We start from the raw sequence: 23,077 nt of genomic DNA, 5'->3' as shown, positions 1-23,077 counted from the left end.
CCTGAAAAACAACCCCACACCATAAACCCCCCTCCACCAAACTTTACACTTGGCACAATGCAGCCAGGCAAGTACCGTTCTCCTGACAGCTGCCAAACCCAGACACGTCCATCAGATTGCCAGACAGAGAAGCGTGATTTGTCACTCCAGAGAATACATTTCCACTGCTCTAGAGTCCAGTGGTGGCATACTTTACACAATGTAAGGCTTGGATGCAGCTGGTCGGCAATGGAAACCCATTCCATCAACCTCTCTACGCACTATTGTGCTAATCTGAAGGCCACACGAAGTTTGGAGGTCTTTAGCTATTGACTCTGCAGACAGTTGGCAACTTCTGCGCACTGTGTGTGTCAGCATGAGCTGACACCACTGTGTCATTTTACGTGGCCTACCACTTCGCGGCTGAGTTGCTGTTGTTCCCAGTTGCTTCCACTTTGTTATAATACCACTAACAGTTGACCATGGAATATTTAGTAACAAGAAAATTTCACGGATGGACTTACTGCTCAGGTGGCAACCTATCACGGTACCACGCTTGAATTCGCTGAGCTCCTGAGAGCAACCCATTCTTTCACAAATGTTTGTAGAAGCAGTCTGTATGCCTAGGTGCTTGATTTTATACACCTGTGGCCATGGGGGTGATTGGAACACCTGAATCCAATGGTTTGGAGGGGTGTCCCAATACTTTTGGCAATATAGTGTATAACATATACAAATTTATATATTTTTATGTACCAAACTAAATTTCATTCATTCTACTGAATGAAAGCTGAGGCACCAGTCCGAATCTAGTCATCCAGTTTTGGAACCTTGCTACATACTGCACAGAAGTCCATATGTCTGTGTGCCAATAGAAAGACTAAAAGACATACAGCGAGCTACCAGCTACTGAGGACTAGCATGAGTTTGAGGGACCAAAGTTTCTGTAATTTGCATGGATGGTCCACTGGCCATTGAAAAGCATTGTAATTTCACTTGTCATTTTGCAGTTGAATAGGAAAGTTGTAGAGCTTTCAACTTCACTGGATATAAAGGGAGTAGGAGGAGCTGATTGCAGTTTCCTGCTCTCACAACCATTTCACCTTCCTGTCCCTGCTCATATTTTTACTTTATTCTTACAAGCTCAACATCACAAATCTTCTTCCCCCAAACTGTTATGCTGAATATACATTCAGTAGTTTTAACCACTTTCACCTAGCTTTCCATGGCAAAAATCAATTGAAAGATATAGGCAGCATGCCTGATATATAAATATAAATTATAAGCTCTCAGTGGTTAGGTGCCTTGATCTGTTCCTTTTGGCAATTAAAGGTAGAATGAAAATGGTTAAAAAAAATCTTTAGAATATTGGCATCAGTATGACCAACATTAGTGTTTAATTATTGAGATACATGTTGTAGTCTTCAGAAGGCTATCAGTATTTTTGTGGTTAGAGACTTATCATCCACAGGGAAAATGAACATTTTGGAATAATGAGGGTAGCTAAGACAACGGTAAGAATACATTAGGGGAGGGGGATCTTGAATCAGGAACTAGCACACATTCAGATAGGCACACCTGCCTGATTGTTCTCTTGGTTTTAGTCCAAGCACATGTTCACTAACATTTCTTTACTAACACACCAAAGATACATAGATCGAATAGATTACATAGATTAGATACTTTGTGATATGACTGTATAAAACAATATTCATGCGTTTCCAAAAATTGTTCCTTATGAAATGAGCTAAATAAAATAAAATATATGATTGTCTAGTGTATGTAATATTTATTTTTCCTCTACAGAATGAATATACATATATGATGGGCGCTTGTATAATAGTCTTCAGGTTTTTCTCCATATGTGGAAAACATGTAAGTTAAAAAACACAAATTAAATTATAGCGGAATAATTACTTAAATACTGTCTACACTGAAAAAACTTGGATTATCTCATGACAAGAGTATAAACCAAATTTAATATGGAAAACAAAAACATTTACATTAAATAGGATTACCCACTCTGTATTTTTTTAATGTGCTTATTAATATGAAGCAGTTCAACATCCCCCAGTATTGTTTTGTTGTACGTGTGCCTAAACATTTATTTCCCTTGCTCACCGCCACCAGCTCCAGGTCAACAGCACCACTTCTCCAAACTTTCAGGTAGTGGAGCACATACTGTGTATATATTACATGCACAGCCCAGGCTCCAGTAGCTGTCAAACAGCAGCTGGGGGGAACAGGGGACTGGCTTACCACTGGAGCTAGCAGATTCTGTGGACGTAAAAAGTGGCTCCATGGGTCTCTGTAAGACATGGGTGCTCAACCTGTGGTCCTCTAGCTGTTGCAGAACTACAAGTTCCATCATGCCTCTGCCTTTGGGAGTCATGCTTATAACTGTCAGCCTTGCAATGCCTCATGGGATTTGTAGCTCTGCAACACCTAGAGGACCACAGGTTGAGCACCCATGCTGTAAGGGGGCAGAATCACCCAATAGCAGGAACCAGGAATCTGCATAAAAGGAAAAATGAGCATACAAAACACTGTAGGTAAGCACTTAGGTCTATAGTACTATATGTTTTTTGTTAGGGTTTAATAACACTTTAAATCACTTTAGGCTTATACTTGCAACATGTGTCCATGTGATAACTGCATCTGACATACTGCAGCACCAAAGTAATGTAATTGATCAGGTTTTCATGCAGTTTTTGCTGGGCCCCCTCAGTTACCCAACTGGAGCATATAGATTATGCAAAGACTATTCAGTGACTGTATTATTCTGTAGTGTAAGCATAGAACAAATATGTTACCTAGCTGTACTTGCAGACACATAGATGCAGCTGCAGATTAGTTATCAAACTAAATATAAACTATAAGGTCATTGTACAGATGCCTATCTTCCTTGTCAGTCATTCAGTATTTGATCATTACAAATTTGATTAAACCAAGATTATGTATCATCCAATTATTATTGTATGCTGCATTTTTTGCAGTGCATCAAAATGCGCATTGTGTATTGCAGCCCAAGGAGCTGTGGGGATGCATTGGGATGCCACACAAAATTAACGGCAACTGCAAGCCAGCAACACATGTACAGTACATTTATATATAAAATATAAAAACTGTGTGCATTGAATTAATGCTTGCAGTTTTGTGCACATTAAGGTAAGGCTCATATTTGAATGAGCCCTAAGTAAAACACAAATATGGTGTTTCATTTTTTTTTCTGCAGGCCTGTGTCTATTCATCTGTTTATCCTGTATAAGGTGTGTGTACTGTGTATTTGTGTATATATATATATATATATATATATATATATATATATACAAAAGGTTCCTATGGACTGTGTGACATTGCCACTAGATCATTCCTTGCAGTCATATATGTTTGCAAATTATACTGTCATTTTATTCCTTTGAAAACACCTCACTTCAAAGGCCTATTTTATCTTTCAATATAACTAGATTTTCTTGTTGTAGTTTAGGAAAAACCTTTCCAATAAGCCCTGTGCGAGAATTTATTCCTCCAAATCAAGTTTCTGTTAAAAAGACATGCTGAGAGAAAAATAACTACCCACAATTTACTTTTATCTCTAAATAGAGCATAAAATGGCTTTTTCATGGTCACTTGTCATCATACCACTTAGCTTGTCAATTTGCGAACATACTATTTTAATTTTAATTGTATTTTGGGTTGTTTAATATTAGACGTTTAATGCATTTTATTCCTTAAGTAATTTATTTTAGTTGAATATAAATTAATAAAAGCGTGAAATCAGCAACCTTTGCTTTATCTTCCTTATCCTTGAGACATGAAGAATGATGGAAAGTTGGAAAGCTTTGATTGCAGATATGAAGAAAATAAAAGCAAAAATTCCTTATGGCTTTCAGTAGTTATTGGCAATATTACATAGGATGCATCACACATAAGCAGCCTGTATTTTTACTTAGTCCTTGTTTCATCTGTGTGGATATCTGAATTGCACCTGTTAAGCAATGCTTTTCATCCCCTTCTGTTTTAGAGTCCACCATCTATGTCTTGCTTTTTCAAAAATGGCGATTGAATGAATACATTCATTTAAATGAAAAAAGGCTACTTTCTGTCTTTTGATCACTTAACCCAGCTCAGAATTCTCTTCCAGGTTGTTCATGATTTATCGCTTGTTTCATTTATTACAGTGCTTTTAAAATAATTTCTCAATAGCTATTACCAGGTCGTGTATTTCCACTAGAGTCACACAGGGAATCATAGCAAAAACTCTTTTATAGTTTTATCATCTAGTGAACCCTTGGTATTTCCTAGAAGAATGGAAATCCTAACTTTTTAGCAGAAAAGGACTATTATTTTAAACATTGGATTTAAATTAGAATTAAAAGGTTTACAAAAGAAAACTTAGAGCACTGTAACTAAACTCTTTGTATTAACTGTGTACATGTGCATGCTCCTGCGGCAGCTAAACATCATAGTTTTACTCAAAATGTGCAAGAAATGTGCAATGGGCACAGCTGTTTGTGGTCAATCTTAGATGTACGCAAGAAAGGGTTGAACTATGTGAACATTGTCTCCAGAGAAAGGAAAGAGTCAATAGGTATACTTTGTTGGTACAATCACCAGGAATGATTTCATTAATTGTAAGAAATATTTAAAAAATAATTTTTTGGCTTTACAAGAACATGGGCCATAACATATTTGGTTTTAGAGTTTGTTTAAATACACTTTAATTTTAGAAAAACAATTAAAGAAATGAGGTGAATCAAGTGGAAACCACAACTAGACTGCTTTCATTTTCAAATCTGTTCCAGAAGAATACTGCTTGGAATCTGGATTCTGTGAACATGTCCACTTTCCTTTCCTTCACTTTGGTGGAATGCCCCTAAGGGTGTGTTGGGCTTTAAATGGCTCCTGATGGTTAGAAAAGGTCACTTAACTATTTTGTACACAAGACAAAAACCAGACACTGAAAAAATACTGATTAAAACATGTTCTAAGCAGCTTGATTAGCAAATTGATCATTTGTGCATTAGCTAAAACTTGGCAGTGGTGAATGGCTCATTTCATGACAAAATATATTTTAATATAATCAATCCACTCATTCCTATCTTGTAAAAATCACCAAGATCTTTCAGAATTTATCACTACAGTTGGTACCACTGAAAAAAGTTTGGGAATAATGGTTTACCCATTTTTGGTGGAAAATACTTAAATTAGAACTGTAGGCAAAATGTTTGTTTTCATTTTGGATAGAGTAACGGAGGGTTATAACCCCTCTCAGATTTGTTTTGCTATCTGTGTCCAATTGCGGAGATTTTTCTTCATTTCCTGTTCCATAGCCAAACTGGAGGTGAGAGGAAATCCCTGCAAAATAAGAGAATTCCTTGGAGATCCCCAGTTCACCAGAACTAGTGTCCCCATTGGAAGATTTCTCCAGTATTGCTTTTCTGGGGACAACCCAAAATTTGGAATTTTCTTTTACTTTCAATGATAATGGTAGACAGGGCATATAGAAAGGGTGACTCTCCTTAACCACTTGCCTACTAGGCACTTATACTCCCTTCCTGCCCAGGCCAATTTTCAGCTTTCAGCACTGTTGCACTTTGAATGACAATTGTGCAGTCATGCAACATTTTACCCATATGAAATTTTTATCATTTTTTTCACACAAATAGAGCTTTCTTTTGGTGGTATTTACCTGCTGCTGGGTGTTTTATTTTTTGCACTATAAACAAAAAAAGAGCAAAAAATTTGGAAAAAAAAGTTTTTCTTTGTTTCTATTATAAAATTTTGCAAACAGGTAATTTTTCTCCTTCACTGATGTGTGTTGATGAGGCTGCACTGATAGGCAGCCCTGATGGGCACTAAAAGGCAGCACTGATGGGCACTGATAGGCAGCACTGATAGGTGACACTGATGAGGTGGCACTGATAGGCTTCACTGATGATGCTGCACTGATATGCAACAGTGATGGGCACTGATAGGTGGTACTGATGGGCACTGATAGGCGGCACTGAGGGGCAGCACTGATGGGTGGCACTGACTGATTACGCTGACTGGTGGCACTGCTGGGCAGCACTGATGGGGGGCACTGCTGGGCACTGCTGGATGGCACTGGTGGGCTCAGGTGGGTAGCACTACTAGGCACTGATGGGCACAGGTGGGTGGCAATGATGGGCACTGATGGCCACAGGTGGGTGGCAATGATGGGCACAGCTGGATGGCACTTGTGGGCAGCACTGCTGGGCACAGGTGGGCGACACTAATGATCGGTGCCGATCCGTCCTCTGACAATTGCCGGTTAACGGCAGTACTTTCCTCCTGTGAGTAAAACCTGGCAGGCGTTCTAATCCCTCTGCACTCTATTCAAAACTAGAAAAAAGGTTTTGCCTTTAGTTATACTTTAAAATAGACTGTCTATGAAAATGGTGTTAAGGAAAAAAAAAGTATTGCAAAAAAAAAAAGAAATACCCCAACCCACAGCTTCTAGCAGGCATGGGTGACATCAACACTCATTATCCTGCCTCCAGGGAGGCTTTCTTAGGATGAGATATTTTCTTTTTTTTCTTTTTTTTGCAATAGCTCCCTTTTTAAAATGCCTTTTGTAGACAAATTGGTTTTGGGGTGTGGGAATCTTTCAAAAGAATGGACCTTTCATTTTAATGTGAGGTTTGCTTTAAGTGAGACACCCCTTCTTTTTAGCAGTTTATGGCTTGATAGCAGTATTGTGGAAATGTTATCTATCTATCTATCTATCTATCTATCTATCTATCTATCTATCTATCTATCTGTCTACCTATCATTAACAGTATGTCATGTCCACTGAAAAGACCTGGATTTCACAGATCATTTTTGCCAATACTAAAACAAATAAATCTCTTGTTTCTAGGTTACACTGAAAATGTTATTGCTCACTGTTGTTGTCAGCATGTACAAGAGTTTCTTCATTATTGTGGGAATGTTCCTGTTGCTTCTTTGCTATGCTTTTGCTGGAGTTGTTCTTTTTGGAACAGTGAAATATGGTGAAAACATCAATAGGTGAGTATATGTATATACATTTATAGAATTTACAAACATTCAGGGATTTTCAGTCTCTCATTCCTGCTTTGTTTTTACATAGATTAAAGCAGCCTTTTTCAACCAGGGTGCCCAGGCACCCTGGGGTGCATAGAGGTTTCTTCAGGGGTGCCTTGCCAATAGAGCTTTCTTTTAGTGGTGTTTGATCATCAATGGATTTTTTATGTTTTGTGATATAGACAAAAAAAGACCAGTATTTAAAAAAAAAACATTATTTTTTACTTTTTGCTATAAAATTTAAAAAAAAAATCAAATTTATTCATCAATTTAGGCAAAAATGTATTCTGCTACATATTTTTGGTAAAAAAAAACCCAAATAAGCGTATGTTGATTGGTTTGTGCAAAAGGTGTAGCGTCTACAAACTATGGTATATATATTGGATTTTTTTCATACTAGTAATGGCGGCGATCAGCTATTTATAGTGGGACTGTGATATTGCGGTGGACAGTCTGACACTAACTGACACTTTGGGGGAACCAGTGACACTAATAGAGTGATCAGTGCTAAAAATATACACTGTCACTGTATTAGTGACACTGGCTGACAAGGGGTTAAACATCTAGGGCAACTGTGTGCCTAGCAGATCACCGCTGACAGGACACAGCTCTGCCTTGTTTACAAAGGCAGAGCTGTGTCCTGTCACTCTCCTCAATGATCAATGGGTGCTGGCGCTTATTCATTGGCCAACACCTGTTGATCAGCTTCTGCTGTGTCCAGTCACAGCAGAAGTGGCTCTCCGGCGGTGCATACACGCCACCCTACAGCAGAAGTGCAAAATCACATTTATACACATGAATTTGATATACGTCCGCCCTGTAGCAGTAGATCTGCCATAGGGCAGATGGAAAGTGGGCATTTCAAATGAATTATGAAATAGGTATTGTATGTCAAAATAAATTGACCTACTTGACATTGCATCCTATTTTCATATTAATTCAATCTATGGCATTGTTTCTCATTGCTTTTACCTAAGGCCCACAAGTGCACATTTTCCAAACAGTAAAATAATAACCAATTAGCTCCATAGACTAAAACATTACAATTAGAACACCTAATCTTTTACTGGAAATATGGAAAAACTAAGCAGTTAAGCCTTTGAGAACCACATCTGTTTATTAGCAATATACTTTCCAGGATTAAAGGTTTTATGGTCCTATATTGGTTCTACTAACGTGTGATCTTCATATAGAAAATGTAAAATATAATGTATCTCACTGTCAGAAAATAACATTATTCATGTTAGCAATAGTTTTTATATAAACTAAACTGTAATTTAGGGTCACTAGCTGTTTTAAGATGCTTAGAGCTAAAAGTGGCTGAAAAGAGAATGAACTAACAAACTTGAAGCATTATATAGGGTTCCTAAGTCATAGTTCTTAGTGTGCTGCCACTCCAACTCCCTTAAGTACTATTACAAGTATAATGTGGATTATGTTCACAAAGTGTTTATAGGAACAACACCACAAAGTAATAATCAGCATGTTGTAACTGTTCTGTTTGTCAGATAAAACTAATATATGCTGTGTTTTTTTTTTTTTTAATTCATTTGGTCTTCGCAACCTAGGCATGCCAACTTCTCAACAGCAGGTAAAGCTATTACAGTTCTATTCAGGATAGTAACTGGAGAAGACTGGAATAAAATAATGCATGACTGTATGGTAAGTGGAGAGAAACACAATAGGAGAATGGCAAAGTTTTAATGCCAGGGGAAATATGATTGCACATTTTCTCAAGCTCCATGAAAGACCATTAAATGTGCATTGAAAAGTAAATTTGTGGTTAGATTAAACAATCATGTAATGATGTCTTGGTGTAGCTCATTAACTCTCAATCTAGATTGGGTGTTCTTTGCTTTGTGTTTTAATCATGGACAGACTGTGGAGATATAAACACGCTTTAATGGGCCATGAAGCTTAATACTTGTTAAACAGAAAAAAAAACAAAAACATAAATTGCTGAGATAGCTAAACACAACTAATAGCTTACGATCATGTTACATCACAAATATTAGCCAACTTCATCGTACATCAAAGGCTGAACCTTTAACATTTATCTAATGGAAGGAAAATTAATCATAAAATGTTTACAACAACAGCTCATCTTACATAGTCATTAAAAAATGTAAACGTTTATATGCCTTGCTACTACTACTATTTCTTGTGATTAATTATATTACTTTTGCTATTACTTTATTTTACAATATATTATATCACTGCTTCTTCCAAATCCATAAAAAGCCCTTGTTCACACTAGTGCGATTTTCCAGCGACTAATGACATTCTTTATGATTTGAGTCGTTGCAACAAAAACTACTTCTTACACTACTTTTGGGTGATACTTGAGCTGCACAAATCCCATAGACTTCAATGTAAATAAGCCAGCAAGTAGTACATTTGTCTTAATTGCAGCGACTTTGCTGAGATTTTTGAGGCAGTATTTTGGGGGTTTTTCTGCTTGGACATCCTTGCTGCCTAAAAACTTCCTTCCTAACACATCCCTTTCACATCTGAGCGTAGGAGAAATTCATGTTCCCGCGCATGGTTTTTTTTGCATGTTTTTCACATGTAAACATGTGTCATACTACCCTAGTAAGGGCCACTGGATTTGGTTTGGGTCCCCCTATGCTCTGCACAGCCAGGCAACATTTATTTTCCACACTTGTACCTTAAGAGTCAGTAAATAGTCCTTAAGCTGGTTTTTTAGTTGTTTTTATTAAGGGTCAACAACTTGGAAGGGGTCTAGGGGTCTATGGGATGTCCAAGGAACTGTGGACCATGAGGACAAACTTCTTAGCAACTGTGTACAATATTGTGGACTAGCAAAAAAGCACTGTCCATTTACGGAGAGATGTAGTTCCTTTTTTTTGGTGAACCTCCTCAGGCCCTATATGAATCCTCTTCAACCAGCTGTACTGAGGGTATCCCTGAGCAAGAGGTCCCAGAAACTTGCAGTTAAGCAGTCTTGGATGAGGACTAGTTGGGTATGGCACCTGATTGCTGGCTCCCCTTATCTGGCCCAGGGGGTGTAGGAGTACGAGTACTCACACTGTCCTGTCAGTGTGGTGGGTTGCTAGCTGCTTTCAGGCCTTTCGAGGGCTGGCACCTTCCCTGCTGCTCAGGATGTCCTTCCCAGGAGACTTTGAACAGTGTAGATCCTCCCGTCCAGCAGCCAGCCTGTAGGTAGGCTCCCCTACCTGGGGCCCCACCCCAGACTTCACACTCCTGCCTTCCTCTCAGTCCACCTTGCAACGGACTCCCCTTGCTGACCAAGTTCTATCACGAAAAACGTGCAAGTGGGAACACGAGTTTTCTCGAGCAAGGAGGAGAGGTGAGGGTTAAAAAAAAAAACACAGATACATCAAAGTCATATGGAAATGCTTCTTATCAGTAAAGTAATTTTAAAATCACCTTGAAGTTGTACCATGTCACTGGGGAGTCGTACAGTAAAATCGCCTGGAAGTCGCATTGATGACTAGTGTGAACCAGGGCTAATTTGGGTTGCTCACGTTTACTCCAACTGCAAGAGGTATAAAGAACAATTATGTTCTCATCTCAGAGCAGGCTATTGACATCCAAATATTTGTTTTTAAATTTTTACATTTTCAACTTATATTTAATGTTATTAACAAGGAGTAAATAAAAGTTAAAAAATGTTATCGTTTACCTCTCTAACCACATCCACTCTAGTGTAAATCATATTCATATTTTGCAGCTGAAGCTTTTCAGTTTATACTTTTAAACTCGCTGAGTAGGTTAGCTCCCCCCTGCCAGCAGTATGTTGTTAGACTCCCAGACATCTAATCTCTAACGTAAATAAACAGAAAATAACAGCGTGAAAAATGCTGAGTCCAACTTTTTCCATTGTATAATCTGAGAATGAATTGCTGCACAGTAACTGTAACTACAGGGGTCAGTGAGGATATGCTTTAAAGCATATTTACTACTTGTATACTTGATTATATACTATAAATATTTATATATGCATAGCATACTTTATTAAATGAATGATAAAAGTGAATTTCTCCTGGCAGGATCAACTGGAAATTATGTAACATTGCAGGGTGGTTGTGGAAAAAGGGCATTCTTTTCAATAATAGGGATTGAAAAATATATCAGGTTTTATGATTTGCCCATAGTTACACTCTATATTCTGCTCTATGTGTCCAATAGTTGAATTTATATTTCATTTTTTTTTTCATAGAGGGGCTCAGGAAGTTTTTCACCTATAGGTTATACTGCCACATAAAGGAGGATTGGGTACTGGCAAACAAATAAACATACCAGCATGCCTCATCTTTAGTGTCCTATCGAGGATGGAAATCTTTTCTTCAGTTCTGCTGTGTTTAAAACTAAGTTTTGCATACAACGTTTTTGTTACTACTATATTCTTCATACAAGACTCTTATCTACATTGCTGCTAAAGCAATCATGAGCCTGGCATTTGAAGTGCCATTTCCAGACCCCACTCGACTGGACATTGGAAAGTTATCATGCAAATGATCTTTGGCCACTGGGTTCTGAGTAGTGTGCTTTTCAGACTCCATTCTGGTGAAAATTAGCTGCAGAGCTCTTTTCAGGTCCAAAGCTGCTGGCAATGCCTCAGCACATGCCCTGTCTCTGAAAAGTGACTTTGCAAGTAAGCCAGTCAGGCTGAGCATAAGAAGCTACAGCAATTACAAGGGTTGCTGGGCACTTTTAAAATCCTTTTATTACCACCAGTTTTATTAACGATGTGGGACTAAGCACTGGCACCATCCACTGTGTTTGCGTGTTGCATGTGAGCACTTTTTTTTTCTGCCATACAGTGTCAAGGAAGCATCTCAGAGCTCTGAGGAAGGGGGTTTGTCTCCCGAACCGCATCAGCTTATCCCTAATTAGGGCACAGCATTGAATTGACTGCCATTGCGGACTATTTGTTCTGCTTTTATTCTCCTTTGGTTTGTGAGTATATATCTATTTGATTACACAATAAACACGTGGTGTACCACGGTAATGCACAATGAGAGTGCACCCTTGTTTGTTTTTTGTTTATAAGCTTGTGATCTACCAGAACTCCCAGATCCTTCTCTACCATTGATTCCCCCAGTTGTATTCCCCCTAATATGTATGATGCATGCATATTCTTAGCCCCCAAGTGCATAACCTTACATTTATCAACGTTAAACCTCATTTGCCACATAGTTGCCCAATTAAACAGTGCGTTAAGGTCAGCTTGTAAATTGAAGACATTCTGTGAGGACGTTATTCCACTGCACAGCTTTGTGTCATCTGCAAAGACTGAAATGGGATTTTTAATCCCAGAGCCTATATTTTTTATAAATATATTAAAAAGTAAGGGTCCCAACACTGAACCTTGGGGTACTGTCAAGGTCCTACCTTTCCTCAGGGCTTGTGCTGCTCCATGTGCTGGCATCCATCTTAGGTGTCTGCAAAGCATTGTGGGATCCTTTATGCTTTCAGCCCCCTGCGGCTCCTCCCCCAGGAGGTGGCGGCTTATCACATATAAGTCTGCTGTTTGTAGCTGTCCATTGCATTCGTGTCCTGTCTGTTGCACAGCAGCAAGCTCCTGTTTAGTTTCTCATTGCTCTCCTGGATACCGACTCGGCTTTGGCAAGACTCCTTCCTGGCTTCTGACCCCGGCTCTGGCGACCATCCTTCCTGGCTTCTGACACCGGCTCTGGCGACCATCCTTCCTGGCTTCTGACCCCGGCTCTGGCGACCATCCTTCCTGGCTTCTTACCCCGGCTCTGGCGATCATCCTTCCTGACTTCTGACCCCGGCTCTGGCGACCATCCTTCCTGGCTACTGTTCTACCAAGTCATCCACTGTTGCTGTTGGACTTGCATAGACTCTCTCTTGTTGTTGTATAATAAACCTACCTTTAATTGCACCTCCTTGTTTGTCTGGCTCCTCGCTCTCTGACACTACACGAATGCCATGAATCCTGATGGTGCAGGTACGCCCTCGATCCCTATGTTGGTTGCCAGACTTGATCAGCAGGATCTCTTGTTGGATCAGTTCGCTCAGGCGTTGCAGACGCTGCTTGCACGCACAGCGCACCTTACTCCTGGTGCTATTAGGCCGGTTGTCACTCCTGTGGTCGCTCCCGCTGTTGCTACGGTTGTTGCGCCTACCTCTGCATCTGCTGCCGCACCTGCGGTGACCAGAGGTATGACTGGTTTAACCCTCCTTCCACAGCGCTTTGGGGGTGAGCTGAGTCAGTGTCGGGGTTTCCTTAACCAAGTGGGTATATATTTTGAATTGATACCCCACGCTTTTCCTACGGAGAGGTCAAAGGTGGGCTTCCTAATCTCGCTGCTCTCGGACAAGGCCTTGGCCTGGGCAAATCCCTTATGGGAGAACGATAACCCTGTGATTCACGAGTTTGCCGGTTTTGTTGCCTCCTTCCGTACGGTATTTGATGTGCCTGCTCGCTCCACCTCTGCTACTAAGCTGCTCATGTCCATGCATCAGGGTTCACGAACCGTTGCCGAGTACGCCATAGAATTTTGTACCCTGGTGGCAGAGGTGGGTTGGAACAATGAGGCTCTGGTGGCTGCTTTCTCTCATGGTCTCTCAGATGCGTTGAAGGACGAGATTGCAGCCAAAGAACTGCCTGTGGAGCTCGAAGCACTCATTTCCTTCCTAATCCTGATTGACACCAGGCTCAGGGAAAGGCCTTCACTTAAGGAGCGTCTGCGTAGGCCTCCTAACCGATTGGCGCCTACGTTTTCTGTCCCACCTGTTCCTCCCTTTCCTCCCACGCCTCCTGGGGATGGCTTGTCTGGCGGTGAGCCCATGCAGCTGGGGTTTGCTCGCCTTTCCGAGTTGGAGCGGGCCTCTCGGTGTCGGGAGGGTCGCTGCCTCTACTGTGGTCTCGGTGGGCATTTTCGGCAGCCCTGTCCGGTCTGTCCAGCAAACGCTCGCACCTGAGATCGTGTCGCGGGCAGATCTTGGGTGGAGTTTCCTCGTCCCCGGTTTCCCGCAAAGATAAACCGCTAATCACCGTTGTCCTCTCTTGGGCGGAAGGCTCGGTGATGGCGCAGGCATTGGTAGACTCTGGTGCTGGCGGGTTGTTTATGGACAGTTCGTTTGCTGCCCAGTACTCCATTCCTCTGCAGGCTCGAGTTACTCCATTGGTCTTCGAGGTGATAGATGGCAGGCCCCTGCAACCGCCGCAGGTTACCCACGAGACCCTGCCGGTTGAATCCTATAAGACATAGACAGCTTACATCCCAAAGGCCTCAAGACCCGGAGGAAGATGAATCTCAGGACAAAGGGGATTCCGAGATAACAGAGGACCCCCTTTCTTCTGACAACCAATCGAATACTGGAAGGTGCCAAAGTATTCGCAAGTGGTACCGGGGTATTCCAAAGATTTATAAAATAATTAATTGCACTTTATACACTAGCACTTCTTTTTGCAATTTTTATTTATTTAAAATTTGCTATATGGGGAGTGGGTAAGACTATGAAGCTAGCAGTTAAGCACAAGAGCCCAGACTCCACCTCTCCAACAGACGGCTCCAGACTTACTTTGTTTGGACAATCCAGAGAGGAGGTGTGGTATTCTGAGTGATCATGTTGAACAAAGGTTCAATATAATCAAAGAGGGGATTGTGGGGAAATCTGAGCTAGAGCTATTGCTTCAGGTATACCATTTCTGTATTCATTATGCTTGCATTGTGACAAGAGTTAGAGTGATGCTTTAAATAGATGAAATAATTATGTCTTAAGTAAATGTTATAAGAAATGCCAGCATTATTTTCGAGCTTATATGGAAAATTTTAAATAGTATATGTATGTAACAAGTACAACCACAAAGTGACAGGCTGAACGCCTAGACTGCAGGTGTCTGTAAAAAATATCATAGAGAACAGAGATAGATGTTCAGATAAGAGATCTGGGAACACAGCCAAAAATGGCAGGATGTACTGACTGAGGTTAACATTTTAACAGTTTAAGTAAAAGGTGCACCTTGTCTAGTATCTGGGTAGAAGTTAAAGGTACGCTTTACTATTGGATAATTTGAGTTTGTCTTACTATTGGATAATTTGGGTTTGTGGTTTTTACCTTTATAAACTGTTGTGTACGTAATAAACTTTGCAATCTTCCTGTATCCTACTTGAGTGTTGGTTATGTTGATTGCCCGATCGCGATCGAGCCCGAGCCACACCCAGACGCTGCGCAGCACAAAGAAAATATAAGGAATAAGAATATAAGGATTCCAGGAACGGGGGAATTCCTTACAGTAGCTTGATTAGACGTGTCTATAATGCCGCGCTCCTACTATAAATACTTAATAATATATTGTATATCACTCGTATATATCAATAAACTAAATAAATTAATAATAAATATTAATACAAATCAATAAATTAATTAATGTGATATAGTGAATCAAATCATAAATATGCTAAATTGTGCCATTAGTGCTCAAACAATATTGTCCATGCCATATTCCAATTTCTTCATTAAATAAAAAGTCTTTTATACCAATCAAATTCCCCCTGATGAAGTCACGTGACCCTGTGACGCAACGCGTAGGGGAGGGGCTCTGACGTCACGACGTTGCATCGGAGAGGCTCGGCGACTCTAGCAGAGGCAGTCAGAGAGGCAGAGGGAATCACCAGCTCTGCATATCTGCATAAGATAAGTGCCTCATATGCTTGTATCACCGCATCTGGTAGCAATAAATACGCTTATTCAAAAGGATAAGACACTATGGTCTTTTTTTCTCTATCTGATCTATATACTCAACATTGAGGAAAGGTGGATATAAGAAGGAGGTGTCCCCAGGAGGGGAAATAGGAGATACTGATACCCCCTTTTCAAAAATCTATCTATGAGTGGCCACGTGGATGATTTAAGAGGAGATTATAGGAGGAGGATCTGAGCAGGTCTGCACATCCATCTGGAATACTGCATAAAGGAGCACTATCCCACCAGTCCTAGAAGGACTACAAGTCTATTTGCCTAAATTCATTTGGGCAAATATTAAGGTGAGCACATATTGAGACTACACGGCACCTGGAAAGAGGGATTAAAGAGTTCACCTGCACATTGCACATTTTGCACAAAGATATATAAGACTGTTCATTTCTATATGCACCTTTGCACAAAGATATAAAAGACTTTTTATTTAATCATGAAATTGGAATATGGCATGGACAATATTGTTTGAGCACTAATGGCACAATTTAGCATATTTATGATTTGATTCACTATATCACATTAATTAATTTATTGATTTGTATTAATATTTATTATTAATTTATTTAGTTTATTGATATATACGAGTGATATACAATATATTATTAAGTATTTATAGTAGGAGCGCGGCATTATAGACACGTCTAATCAATTTACATATACACAATTAAGTGAGTTTGTGAAAGTGCCAGTGCACCTAACACAACAGGTAGTTCACTACCACCTATTGCACATATTACACTGAACATCTGAGACATAGTGGCTCACAAGTATTCACTTTTTTAATCCTTACAGTAGCTATTGAGGCTGTTCACAGGGAGTTGGCCTGTTTCCAGGTAATTTCTTCCCCGCACTACTCCGTGATTTTGGGATATCCCTGGCTTCAGAAGCACAATCCGGCCTTTGATTGGCGGTCGGCCGAGATTCTCTCGTGGTCTCCACAGTGTGGGGCCGGTTGCATCCGTGGACCTGTTAAGGTGTTGTGTGCCTCCTCGGACTCTGTGTTGCCTACTGACTATGGGGAGTACCTGTACGTGTTTGACAAGGTGCGCGCCGGAGCTCGGCCTCCTCATCGTCCATACGATTGTGCCATAACCTTACAACTCGGTGCCACTCCTCCGCGTGGCAGGGTGTATCCTCTTTCGGTTGCGGAGAATCAGGCCATGGAGGAGTACGTTGTGGATGCGCTTTCCCGGGGGCACATTCGCAAGTCTACTTCGCCAGCAGGAGCTGGCTTTTTCTTCGTGAAAAAGAAGGGCGGTGAATTGAGGCCTTGCATTGATTTTAGGGATCTCAATCGAATCACGATTAAGAATGCTTACCCAATTCCGTTGATTACCGAGTTGTTTGACCGCCTCAAGGGAGCAACGGTCTTTACTAAACTCGACCTTAGGGCTGCGTACAACCTCGTACGGATCAAGGAGGGCGACGAATGGAAGACCGCGTTCAACACCAGAATCGGCCACTATGAATCCCTGGTTATGCCCTTCGGGTTGTGTAACGCGCCCGCGGTCTTTCAGGAGTTCATTAATGATGTCTTTCGTGACTTGTTGCAGCAGTGCGTGGTGGTTTACTTGGACGACATCCTGGTTTACTCTGCGTCTGTGGAGTCTCATATCCAGGATGTTAAGCGGGTGCTGCAACTGCTACGTGAGAACGAGCTTTTCTGTAAGCTCGAGAAGTGTGAATTTCACCGATCCCAGGTTGCCTTTTTGGGCTGCATCATTTCCGCTGTGAGATTTTCCATGGACCCTCAGAAGGTTTCTGCAGTGACCTCGTCCCAGTGGTCTTCGGTCCATTCAGCGCTTTTTGGGACTCGCCAACTATTATCGGACGTTTATCAGGAACTTCTCCACGCTGGCCAAGCCTCTCTCAGATCTGACCAAGAAGGGCAGTAATCCCCACGAGTGGTCATCCGAGACCATCTTAGCTTTTGAAGCTCTGAAATCCACCTTTGCTTCAGCTCTGATACTGTCTCATCCCAATCCTGGGTTGCCTTTTGTCCTCAAGGTTGATGCATCTGAGACGGGAGAAGGCGCCCTCCTGTCTCAGCGTCGGTCGCCCGATGGACCCCTACTTCCCTGTGGGTTCTACTCCAGGAAGCTTTCCTCTGCAGAATGCAACTACCAGATTGGAGACAGGGAGTTGTTGGCCATTATTCAGGCTCTCAAGGAATGGAGGCACCTGCTAGAGGGTTCTGCGGTTCCGGTCCTCATTCTCTCCGACCACAAGAACCTGACGTATCTCTCGGAAGCTAAGAGGTTGACGCCCCGTCAGGCCAGATGGGCTCTGTTCTTGTCGAGTTTTAACTATGTGGTCTCCTATTTGCCTGGCTCCAAGAATGTCAGGGCTGATGCCTTGTCGCGGCAATACTCTGAGCTGTCTAGGGAGGACTCTGAGCCAACCTCGGTCATACCTCCGAATCAGATCCTGGCTGCCATTCATACCAGCCTGACTTCTCCCCTTGGCGGCTCAAACTGATGCTCCCTCTGAGAGACCGGCTGGTAGATGTTTCGTACCTGAGGGATTGCGCACCCGCTTGCTGCGTACCTACCATAATTCCAAGACTGTCGGTCATCCAGGAAGGAACCAGTTGTCCTGGGTCGTTTCTCGTTTATTCTGGTGGCCATCTCTCCATTCCGACATCGCCTCATATGTAGCGGCTGTGCCCAGAATAAATCTCCTTGGCATCTTCCATTGGGCCTTCTGCAACCCATTCCCAATGGGGAGCATCCCTAGTCACACCTGGGCATGGATTTTATTGTAGACCTCTGTGCGTCTCGAGGCCATACGGTCATTCTTATGGTCATTGATCGTTTCTCCAAGATGTGCCATTGTGTTCCGTTCAAGAAATTGCAGCCTGCGCAAGAACTGGCTACGGTTTTCGCCAGGGAGATCTTTCGCTTGCATGGGTTACCTAGGGTGATTGTCTCGGACCGTGGGAGCCAGTTTGTGTCCAGGTTCTGGTGCGCCTTCTGCTCCCAGTTGGGTATCAAGCTCTCCTTCTCTTTGGCCTACCACCCGCAGTCCAATGGGGCTGCAGAGCGTTCCAACCAGGCCCTGGAACAATTCCTTCGCTGCTATATTTCAGACCATCAAGACAATTGGGTCGATCTCCTGCCATGGGCAGAGTTTGTGAGGAACTCGACTGTCAAATCCTCCTCTGGGATGTCTCCCTTCATGGCCAACTATGATTTCCAAACCACTGTGTTGCCGGAGTTGTTCTCACCACAGGACATTCCGGCTGTGGATAACCATCTTGCTGCCCTGCGTTCCTTGTGGGGGCAGATCTAGAGGTCCTTGAAGGACTCAGCTCAGCGCCAGAATCTCCAGGCTGATCGTAGATGGTTGTCCACTCATAACCTCAATCTTCGGGTGCCCGCACCAAAACTGGCTCCCTGTTTTGTTGGTCCTTTCCGCATCCTCCGCAGCGTGAACCCGGTTGCCTATGCCCTTGCTCTTCCTCCTGGGATGCGTATCTCCAATGTCTTCCACGTATCCCTGTTGAAGCCTCTGGTCTGTAATCGCTTTACTGCCTCTCCGCCTCGGCCTCGTCCTATCCGGGTCGACGGTCATGAGGAGTATGAGGTGATCCGCATCCTGGATTCTCGGTTGGTCCACGGTCGGGTGCAGTTCCTGGTCCATTGGCGTGGTTATGGTCCCGAGGAGCGTTCCTGGGTTCCTTCCGCGGATGTTCATGCTCCTGCGCGCTTTTCACGCCCGCTTTCCCCAGAAGCCTTATGTTGAGCCGCGGAGGGGTCCTTGAGGGGGAGGTACTGTCAAGGTCCTACCTTTCCTCAGGGCTTGTGCTGCTCCATGTGCTGGCATCCATCTTGTCTGCAAAGTATTGTGGGATCCTTTATGCTTTCAGCCCCCTGCGGCTCCTCCCCCAGGAGGTGGCGGCTTATCACATATAAGTCTGCTGTTTGTAGCTGTCCATTGCATTTGCGTCCTGTCTGTTGCACAGCAGCAAGCTCCTGTTTAGTTTCTCATTGCTCTCCTGGATACCGACTCGGCTTTGGCAAGACTCCTTCCTGGCTTCTGACCCTGGCTCTGGCGATCATCCTTCCTGGCTTCTGACCCCGGCTCTGGTGACTATCCTTCCTGGCTACTGTTCTACCAAGTCATCCGCTGTTGCTGTTGGACTTGCATAGACTCTGTCTTGTTGTTGTATAATAAACCTACCTTTAATTGCACCTCCTTGTGTGTCTGGCTCCTCGCTCCCTGACAGGTACACCACTGACAACTCTTGGTCATTCAGAATATGAATCATTAACCACTACTATTTGAATATGATCTTTTAGCCAGTTTTCTATCCATTTACATACGGATTTTTCCAAGCCTGTAGACTTTACCTTACACAATAGCCGTGTGTGGGGAACTGTGTCAAACGCTTTTGCAAAATCCAAGTATACCACGTCCATCGCCACCCCTCTGTTCAAGGTTTTGCTCACCCCCTCATAAAAAGAAATCAGATTTGTTTGACAACTTCTGTCTTTCATGAGTCCATGCTGTCTGTTGCTTAAAATATTTTTTTCCAGCAAGAACTCATCTATGTGGTCTTTTAATAAACTCTCCAGTATCTTCCCAACTATATAGGTTAAACTAACAGGTCTATAATTACTTGGTAAAGTTTTTGACCCCTTTTTAAATACTGGCACCACATTGGCCTTATGCCAATCCAGTGGTACTATGCCAGTCATTAAAGAGTCCCTAAAAATGAGAAACAATGGCTTTGAAATTACAGAGCTCAATTCTTTAAGGACCCGTGGGTGTATGCAATCTGGTTCATGTGCTCTAGTCACCTTTATACTGTCTAAATATTTTTGGATCATATCAATTGTGAGCCAATGTGGATCATCTGGAGCTGTGTCAATATCATGACCATTATGGACTCTTCATGTTCCTTTGTATACACAGAGCTGAAGAAAATATTAAATAAATGTGCCTTCTCTTTGTCCTCAGTCACCCACTCTAGATTATTTTGTAAAGGGCCTACATGCTCGAACCGAACCTTTTTACTGTTAACATATTTGAATAATTTTTGGGGGTTGGTCCTGCTATCTTTTGCAATCTGTCGTTCGTTTTCAATTTTTGCGGCCTTTATTTCCTATTTGCATATTCTGTTATATGCTTTGTAATGTTTAAACGAGGATAGCGTTCCTTCCTTTTTATATTTAATAAAAGCTCTTTTCTTAATATCTATAGCTTTTTTAACTTTGGCCGTAAGCCACATGGGTTTGATTTTTAGCCTTTTAAACTTGTGGCCTATGGGAATGTATTTTGCAGTGTGTTTACATATAGTCTTTTTGAAGAACTCCCATTTCTGTGTTGTGTTCATTGATGCCAATATTCCCTCCCAGTCTAAGTCTTGGAGAGCGGTTCTCAGCCTTGGAAAATTAGCTCTCTTGAAATTGAGCATTTTTATTTTTCCTGTATGCGCTCGCTGCTTACAGGTAACAATAAATTAAATCATGTTATGGTCACTGCTACCCAGATGTTATTTTATATGGACATTGGTAATAAGCTCTGCATTGTTTGAGATTACCAGGTCCAGCAGAGCATCATTCCTAGTAGGGGTTCTATGAACTGTACCATAAAATTGTCCTGTAGTAGGTTTAAAAATGTTTGCCCTTTAACTGTTCCTGCAGTACTATTACTCCAGTCAATTTCCGGGTAGTTAAAATCCCCCATTATTATCGCTGTCCCAGCATTTGCAGCCCTTTCGATCTGTGCAAGGAGCTGAGTTTCCATCTCCTCATTAACACTGAGAGGCCTATAACAAACTCCAATGATTACCTTTGTAGTACGCACCCCCATGTGTAATTCCACCCATAATATTTCAGCCTCATTACACTCTCCATCAACTAGGTCCTCTTTCACACTCGCTCTGAGATCACTTCTCACATAGAGACAGACACCACCACCTTTCCTATTTACTCTGCCTCTCCGAAAGAGAACATAGCCAGGAATATTAATGGCCCAGTCATACAAAGAATGAAGTCAAGATTCAGCAATACCAATTAAATCATAGTTCTCTTCATGCACCAAAGCTTCCAACTCACCTATTTTGCTTGGCAGACTTCTGGCATTGGTAAACAAACACTTTAACTCATTGACACCTTGTTCACAAGTATTTTGCGTATTTTTTATCTTCATACAAATGGTACCAATTCCACTGGTTGTTTGTAACATGGGAACCTTCTTATCATCTGCCATAGCCTTCCCCCCATCTTTCCTCATTCCACTCAACAATAAGTACTGACCCCTGTCTGATCTGTCTACTCCATTATAATCTAATTCTCCCTCTCCCCTCGATCCTAGTTTAAATACTCCTCCAGCCTTCCTATAAACCTCTCCCCCAGCACAGCAGACCCCCTTCCATTTACATGCAGACCATCTCTAGCATATAGGTTGCACCCCAATGAAAAGTCAGCCCAGTGCTCTAGAAACCCAAATCCTTCCCTCTTACACCAGTTCTTCAGCCATGCATTGAGTTCTCTAATCTCCCCCTGTCTTTCCTGAGTTGTGCCTGGCACATGTAATATTTCAGAAAATATCACCTTGGAGGTCCTTTCCTTCAACTTGTAGCCTAGTTCTTTAAATTGATTCTTAAGGAGCCTCCACCTTCCATGTATTCTGTCATTGGTTCCAATATGAACCAAGACAGCTGGGTCATGCCCAGCCCCTCCCAGTAATTTATCAATCCAATCCACCACATGCCAAACCCTGGCACCAGGGAGACAGCAAACCATGTGGTTGAGGTGATCCTGGTGACAAATTATTCTATCAGTCCTTCTGATTATAGAATCCCCTACTACCACCAGCTGTGTAGGCCTTCCTGCACTACCCTAGCCACCCCTCTCAGATGGTCTGCCCTCCTGACTGTTAGGGATAGCAGTTACATCCAGGGCTGCGACCCCTGAGCTTGCCACCCCTACATCTTCACCCAAATTGGCAAATCTGTTTGAGTGCTCAAACCCAGGGCCAGCCTTCCTTTTCTGTGAGCCCCTACCACTCCCTCTCATTACAGTAACCCATCTTCCTACATGATAATCCTGATTAGCCCCTCCGCCCTCCACATCAATCCCTCTATCTACCTGCTCAGAGAGCAGAAGACCACTCTCAAGGTTGGTAGTTCTGCCCAGTGTTGCAACTTGCTCCTCCAGATCTCTAACGTGAGTTTCCAGAAGGGCAAGCCGCTCACATCCGTAGCAGCGGTATCCATCCTGGAGCTGTTGCTCCATTGATGAATACATGTGGTACAGTGTGCAAATGGCTCTAGCTTTAAATTGCAGTTTTGATGATTTACCGG

The 23,077-nt window shown here is 42.3% G+C and overlaps 1 protein-coding gene across 2 annotated transcripts in view; it reads left to right on the top strand.

The window, feature by feature from the left end:
- The window catches only part of NALCN (sodium leak channel, non-selective), a 694,063-nt gene that overhangs the window by 635,347 nt on the left and 35,639 nt on the right, over positions 1 to 23,077 (top strand). For both annotated transcript variants that reach the window (XM_089679951.1, XM_089679950.1), the window contains 3 exons: positions 1,786 to 1,854; positions 6,863 to 7,011; positions 8,616 to 8,709. In XM_089679951.1, the coding sequence (XP_089536077.1) occupies positions 1,786 to 1,854; positions 6,863 to 7,011; positions 8,616 to 8,709 (312 nt within the window). The remainder of the gene's footprint in view (positions 1 to 1,785; positions 1,855 to 6,862; positions 7,012 to 8,615; positions 8,710 to 23,077) is intronic.

This window comes from Staurois parvus, unplaced genomic scaffold (assembly GCF_062004578.1).
Source record: "Staurois parvus isolate SC_StPar_1 unplaced genomic scaffold, SC_StPar_1.0 ptg000233l, whole genome shotgun sequence".
NCBI lineage: Eukaryota > Metazoa > Chordata > Amphibia > Anura > Ranidae > Staurois > Staurois parvus.
The sequence above is the reverse complement of the archived record's forward strand: the minus strand, read 5'-3'. Positions and strand labels throughout refer to the sequence as shown.